Source organism: Ascidia mentula, chromosome 6 (assembly GCF_947561715.1).
Source record: "Ascidia mentula chromosome 6, kaAscMent1.1, whole genome shotgun sequence".
Lineage (NCBI taxonomy): Eukaryota > Metazoa > Chordata > Ascidiacea > Phlebobranchia > Ascidiidae > Ascidia > Ascidia mentula.
Genome location: NC_138571.1, coordinates 8,407,747 through 8,415,537, shown reverse-complemented (window position 1 = coordinate 8,415,537; position 7,791 = coordinate 8,407,747). Strand labels below are relative to the sequence as shown.

General features: G+C 41.3%; 1 protein-coding gene across 1 annotated transcript; it reads right to left on the bottom strand.

The window, feature by feature from the left end:
* Window positions 1–334: 334 nt before the first annotated feature.
* LOC145907104 (uncharacterized) lies at window positions 335–6,221 on the bottom strand. Its single transcript, XM_082994540.1, has 3 exons — window positions 5,644–6,221; window positions 1,710–5,565; window positions 335–1,651 (listed from the first exon to the last, which is right to left on the bottom strand). Exons 1-3 carry the CDS (start codon window positions 6,219–6,221, stop codon window positions 335–337), a joined length of 5,751 nt encoding a protein of 1,916 aa, XP_082850666.1.
* Window positions 6,222–7,791: the final 1,570 nt, after the last annotated feature.

The following is a 7,791-nucleotide window of genomic DNA, read 5'->3' as shown; positions in this document are numbered from 1 at the left end:
TGTCAGCAAACTTGCCGAACACGAGGGGAGAATTTCTCCACGTGGAGGCGCTATTTATACAGAAATTTACCATTTGGGGAGACAGTAGATTTACGATGTAACATCCTCCCCCACAAATGTACGGCTCAGAAGAGTACATTTCCAATTCACAAACAAAAATAACATCGTAAATCACACAAGTTACGGAGACGAAAAATTTGCCAATTTCAATTGGCTAGTTGCAGCAAAGTCTGTATGAATAAACATGCGTGGGTGTTAGCTCAACAGCATAGCGTTCATTTCTTCATGTCTTCCTTCAATTTAGAGCACCACGCTCAATACTAGTAGTCGACGACTAGTTGTCGGAGCCTGTCGAATGCACTTGGGAACCGCTAGCCTCGAAAACAAGGCACAACTTTGCAATTGGCCTTTTGATTATGTTTGATTTCGTTTTGACGTCGACTTGTCTGACAACTCCATGTTTGTCCGGATAGGTATTTATAACTCGACCAAGGTCCCAGCCTCGACGGGGCATAGATTCGTTAACAACGAGAACAATATCGCCGACTTCGATATTTTTTCTTCTGTCTGGCCACTTTTGCCGCAAAGCGATGGTTGGCAAGTACTCATTGGTCCATCGTCTCCAAAATTCGTCAGCTAAGAACTGCACTTGGCGCCAGCGACGGCGGGTGTAGTTGTCCTTTTCGTCAAATTGCCCAGGTGCCATAATAGGGCTTGGCTTCTGTAACAGAATGTGATTGGGTGTCAAAGGAACGTCGTTGCTTGGACTAAACGTAACGGGCGTCAACGGTCTGGAGTTGAGTATATTTTCAACTTCCACCATCAACGTACGTAGGGTATCTTCACTAATAATCGGGGACTTGTGTAGCATCGAGTTCAGGATTTTTCGTATGGAACGGATTAATCTCTCCCATATGCCGCCCATGTGACTTGCTGCTGGGGGATTAAACGCCCATTTTATTCCTTTCTGTTGAAGATGAGCTTCCAGCTTCTCCTTGTTCAGCTCCTCCAGGGCTTCGCGTAAAACACGCTCTGCTCCCACAAAATTCGTTCCATTGTCGCTATAAATTTCAACTGGCTTTCCTCTTCGGGCAATAAATCTTCTCAAGGCGTTTATGAACGAGTCGGTTGACAAATCTTCGGCAACTTCGATATGCACGGCACGCATCGTCATGCAGGTAAAAATGCAGCCATATCTCTTTACTTCGCTGCGGCCGCGCTTCACTAAAAAGGGACCGAAAAAATCGATTCCGGTGTACGAGAATGGTGGCTCGTTCGGCTTCAAGCGTGCTGGTGGTAGATCTGCCATCAGTTGCTGACTGCGAGGCACGTTGCGTTTGCGGCAAGGTATACAGTGAACGAGAGCACGACGGACAGCTGCACCACCCTTGACAATCCAGTACTTCTGGCGGATCGCCGTCCATGTATGTGCAGTCCCTGAATGACCGCCTTGCTCGTGGTAATGCGTAATAATTAGCTTTGTCAAATGGTGATTACTTGGTAAGATGATGGGATGTCTGGATTCAAAAGGAATGGGTGCGTTGTCCAATCTTCCTCCAAGTCGAAGGACACCGCTTATCAGTTGCGGGTTTAACTTGTTTAAGCACTTCGTTTGGTTAGACTTCTTCAACCAGCGACGACCCTTTTGTGCCTAAATTCGACAGAGCTTCAAATGCAATTGGAAACGCTGACCTTTGGACATACTTCACCAATTCCAGCTCTGCCTGTAAAATCTCTTCAACAGTCAGTTTTCCCTTCTGAACAGTTTTCTTCGAATGCAGGTAGAGTTTGTACCGCAATATCCAGGCTACTGCCTTCTTCAACTTAAACAATGACGAAAACCTGTTTATTAAAGTGTCAACAGGATTGATTGTAGAACAGCAAGTTGCCATTGACTTTTTTACTTCAATTGGCTTAAATTCGTCTGGTACACATTCCTTAAGGGCAGGGTTACATGGCCAAGAACTTTCATGCTTCTGTAAAAATCTCGGACCCTTGAGCCATAAACTTGATCCAAGCAGCTTCTTCTCTGAAATTCCTCGTGATGCTTCATCAGCCGGATTCTGCTTGGTTCCTACATGCCTCCATTGGGATGTGGTAGTTTGCTGATGTATTTTTGATAAACGATTTGCCACAAATGTGGAAAAACGCTTTCTCTCATTTGAAATGCTAAAAAGAACAGCACTTGAGTCAGTCCAAAATGTAGATTTACAATCAGGATAGTCCAAGTGTTCATGTAACCACTTGTCAGCTTTAACAGCAAGAACAGCTGCAACAAGTTCCAATCTGGGAATGCTTTCACTTTTTGGTGGAGTGACCTTAGATTTTCCACACAGAAAAGAACAATATACACAATGATTCTCATCCTCTTGTCGAAGGTAAGTAACAAATCCATAACCATTTACAGATGCATCACAGAAATGGTGGATTTGGCGTTCAATCACTCTTCCAAAATCTGGTGGGTTCAAACATCTTAGCAATAAAAGCTGCTTAAGTTCAGGCAGCTGACCACACCATTTTTTCCACTTTTCGGACAGGAATTCTGGGATTGTGTCATCCCAGCCCAACTTCAACTGAATAACTTCTTGCTGAATTCTTTTTGCAACTAAAACAACAGGTGCTGCAAAACCAAGAGGATCATATAGGGAATTAATGACCGACAATAGTCTTCTTCTGGTAAGTCTTTGTTCGTCAATATAGCTTCTTGTTCGAAACCCAAACTTGTCCTCAAATACATTCCAATACACGCCCAGCACTCTTTCCTTGACACTTTCTTTCGGGCTGATATCTTTCATTGATTTTGCTATTTCAGTTTCAGGGATCCGGTCCAAAACTGCTTGGCTGTTTGAAATCCACTTTGTGAGACGAAAACCTCCCCTTTGTAGCAATTTACAAAGTTGGAAAACAGTCTTAATTGCTTCCTCTTCAGTAGGTGCAGATGCTAAACAATCATCTACATAAAAATTGTGCTTCACTATTTCAGACACATGTTTGTCAAACTCATGTCCAAATTCCTCAGTGGTGTGCTTCAAACAGAATGTAGCCATACATGGGGATGAGGTGGCTCCAAATATGTGGACTAACATTCGGTGAACTGTTGGCTTCTTTGTGAGATCACCTTCAGGCCACCATAAAAACCTCAGTAAATTTGAATCACTCTTCTTTACTCTAACTTGGTGGAACATAGCTTCCACATCACCAACAATTGCAATTTGATTCTTTCGGAAGCGGGTTAGCACACTGACCAGACTGTTAACAAGGTCAGGACCCTGCATGAGACTATCGTTTAAGGACACACCTTTTTGTGTTGCAGCGCAATCAAAGACGACTCTGACTTTGTCTGGTTTATGTGGGTGATAAACTGGATGGTGAGGAAGGTACCACGTGGGGTCACTTGTTTGTAGTTCTTCAGTTGGCACCTGTTCAGCATATCCTTTGTCTATGTACTCTTGAATTCTTTCCACATATCCTTTGCAAAGGAAGTCATCCTTTTGCAAGCGCTTTTGCAAATACAGCAATCTTTTTTGCGCTGAAACTAAATTGTCTCCAGGTAATTTTACGCTATTCCTCTTGGGTAAAGGTAGGACAAAATGTCCATCCACATGTTTAACTTCTTCCTTCATAAACTTTAAAACCTTTCTGTCTTCCTTAGATGTGGGGAATTGCAAATCTCCAGGTTCTTCACAAAAATCTTGGTACCATGACCTTTGTATTCTTTGATCCAGTTCCAATGTTCTGATTCGATTGGCTTGCACATACCCTTTATCTGGTGATGGACCAATCAACGACCACCCCAGTGGAGTTCTCGCAGCAAATGGCTCCTTTTTCCCTCCAGTTCGAATCTCCAGGGTGCGATGAGCATACGGTGTATCGGTACCAATTAACAGCATAATTTCCTCACTGTCAACCTTTGGCATCTCAAGACCTTTTAGATGAGGCAAGCTTTGTAGATCCTCGTCAGTTGGGTAGGAGTATGGACTTACTGGAATATGATCCACGGACATGGCTTCTTCAATGTTGATGACTTCATTACCATCCATGGATACCACTTGTAAATCAACACCAATTCCTTCTAGCATCTTTGGCCTCCGCCCAAGTGTATCCATTTGAATGCGTTTGAACTTTCCCTTTAAACCAAGTTTTTCGATTAGCTTTGTATGACAAAACGTAGCATCGGACCCAATGTCAAGAAAGGCATAGGACTCGAATTCTCTGCCATTGGCAACAAACTTTACAGGTAGGACACTCATATATGCACTCCTTCCATTCTTTGATGTGTTGCAACAAACCTTCCCTGTACAAGGCACATCACTTACAGATGAACTTACATTTCTTGCATCAGGATTTCTTATAGCTGATGCACTTCTTGTGGGCAAATGCAATAATGCATGGTGCTTTCTTCCACAACCTTCTACAGAACAAGTAACAGCTTCTTTGCACTGCTTTGCAATGTGACCAGGATTTAGGCAATTGAAACATAAATACTTCTCACGAAACCAGTTGGCTCTTTCTGAAACAGATTTTTTCTTCAAACTAGGGCAGTCAACGAAGGAGTGACTTTGGCTGCAGAACAAGCACTTCGAAACTGATTTTGTAAACCTGGTCTGTGTGGGCGCTCTATTCGCCTTGGTTACAACTGTGTGAACAGAACTCTTCTTGGGTGGCTTGTCCTGGGGCTTCCTTTCTTCTCTTTTGCGAGGTACCAGCAGTTTTGCAAAAACAGTGTTGGCAACCTCTGCTTCTTCTTCAACAAACTCCACTAAATGCTGGAAATTTGCTTCTTCACCCTTTTCTCGGAGAATAGTAGCCGCACGACGTTTCCACAAATTCTGTGAGTTGTATGGTAACTTCAATACCAACTCAACCAACCTGTCAGTGGTGTTCAGATCACTAAAATTTCCCAAGCCTTTCAAAATCAAAAGACATTTGCGCAGTGAAGTAGCAAACTGCTGCAAACCATCAGAATCATCTGGTTTGAGATTTGGACCACTTGTAAGTTGGCGAACAAAGGCTCTTGACACTATGTATGGTTTTCCGAAATTGTCATATAGAATGCTTTGAGCTTGAGCATATCCCAATTCAGGTGGCATAACTGTACAATGCTCAATTAATGAGTAAGCTTTTCCTTTGCAATAATTCATTAGATAGTTCATCTTTACTCGATCAGAAGGTGCCTTCTTTTCAATAGTGGCTTCGAAACTTCTGATAAATGGCCAATAATCCATTGGTTCTCCATGAAATTTCAGTGAATCTGTTTTTGGTGTAGACATTGCATCACCAACTGCAGCCATTATTCCACGCACAACAGCACTTTCAGGTTGTACAGTTTCTGCTTTAGATGGGTTTGCTGGGTCAGCTTTGTCCAGCGGAGAGGTGTACTTGGACTTGCAGGGCTTCAACAATAGAACTTCATTTTCTTCAGCAAGACCATTATGAAAAAGTTTTGGAATATCGGTTTCATTTGATCTCATTTTCCCATCATCTAGAGACACATTAGAAGCTGCCTCCCAAATTTTAACTTCTGCTTCAGCTTCTTCAATTTCACACTGTGCTGCTAGTGTTTGCCTTTGAGCTTCAAGTTTTTGTTTTTCATGTTCAAGTTGTTGTTTTTCATGTTCAATTTGTTGTGTTTTCTCAACATGCCGTGATCTCACTTGAGCCTTTTCAAGACGAACCTTTGCTTCCAACCGCTTTACACTGGATGATGTACTTCCCTGTGTCTTTGTAGAGCTTCTTGAAAAATGGGTAGACTTGGAAGAGCTCGTCCTCGCACTTCGGGCCTGTTGCACAGCCGGAAAAGTACGAACAGCAACTGGAGATGTAACGAATGACGAAGAACTAACATCAATGTTCTCTCCAACCTGAATTTTGAAATTCGTTTGAAACTGACCAATTCTTGCTTCCATTTCCTTCTTACATTGAATGACTTCCTGTAACTGTAGTTGAAAGTCATCATGCCTTTCACCTGATGGTACCCACTCTAAAAGCTTAGAGTATGTGTTTATCAAGCGAGTTGAAACTTCTTCAATACGTTTTGAAACAGAATTAACCAATGAAATATCTTTGTACATGATTGCATTTTCAGCAGTCTTATACCAGTCATTCAGTAATTCTTTGTCATGCTTCAGTTGGATCATTGATGGTGCAGCATGTTTTTTCAGCACTACTTGGTGCCTACATATTGGTGATGAAAAGGATTGACCTCCTTCACTTCCAGGCATAGCTTCACTTTAAATCAAAAACGTTTGTTTTGCAAACGTTTCGAAAACTTCGAATGTAACGCCTACTTCAGTGCTCCTGGTGGGCACAGACGTCCACTCTGGTGCTTCTACGTAGATTCAAAAACGCGCCTGCCAGGTCCCAACTACAGGCTTCTTCCCACTAATATCCAACAAAATTCCAACAGTTTATTGTATTAACAAAGCCCTTGTTGGCTTCAATTAGCGAGATGTACTTCACGGGATTAGGCGGACGGTTTTCTAAATGAAATATTGGGCCAGGAGTACGATAGAAAAATGCCGGTTTCAAAGATAAAACATTCTTACCGAAACGTTTTGACCAGGACTTTAAACAGATAATTTTCAACGAGCATTCAAGTCGAACTGCAAGTAACAAACAAAGTACACTTTAAACCAGGTTTGACAATTCAAGACAATGGCTATTGACATAAACACACATGCAAATAAAACAACACTTACCGAAAACAACTGGGTCACTAATTACTGTGAGACTTGATGTTCACAGCAATAAAAACAGGTTACTTAACTTGTTAAGAATAATTAACTTAAATTTCCTGCAAAACAAATAACACAAGATTCGTAGACCCACGAAACTAACTACAGTTGTCAGCAAACTTGCCGAACACGAGGGGAGAATTTCTCCACGTGGAGGCGCTATTTATACAGAAATTTACCATTTGGGGAGACAGTAGATTTACGATGTAACAGTATGTAACTATGCGATTTCAGCACTTGTCCATTTTGCAGTATATGACTTTTCGATAAAAAATATTTTTTTTTCAGTACAAGCTTTATTATACAGTGGAAAACGCTGGTACTCCAGTATTGCGTTTGCGGTTGCACAACGTATGTAACTATGCGATTTCAGCACTTGTTCATTTATCAGTATATGACTTTTCGATAAAAAATATTTTTTTTCAGTACAAGCTTTATTATGCAGTGGAAAACGCTGGTACTCCAGTATTGCTTTTGCGGTTGCACAACGTATGTAACTATGCGATTTCAGCACTTGTCCATTTTGCAGTATATGACTTTTCGATGAAAAATATTTTTTTGCAGTACAAGCTTTATTATACAGTGGAAAACGCTGATACTCCAGTACTGCTTTTGCGGTTGCACAACGTATGTAACTGAGCGATTTCAGCACTTGTCCATTTTGCAGTATATGATTTTTCGATGAAAAATATTTTTTTGCAGTACAAGCTTTATTATACAGTGGAAAACGCTGATACTCCAGTATTGCTTTTGCGGTTGAACAACCTATGTAACTATGCGATTTCAGCACTTGTCCATTTTGCAGTATATGACTTTTCGATGAAAAATATTTTTTTGCAGTACAAGCTTTATTATACAGTGGAAAGCGCTGATACTCCAGTATTGCTTTTGCGGTTGCACAACGTATGTAACTATGCGATTTCAGCACTTGTCCATTTTGCAGTATATGACTTTTCGATGAAAAATATTTTTTTGCAGTACAAGCTTTATTATACAGTGGAAAACGCTGATACTCCAGTATTGCTTTTGCGGTTGAACAACCTATGTAACTATGCGA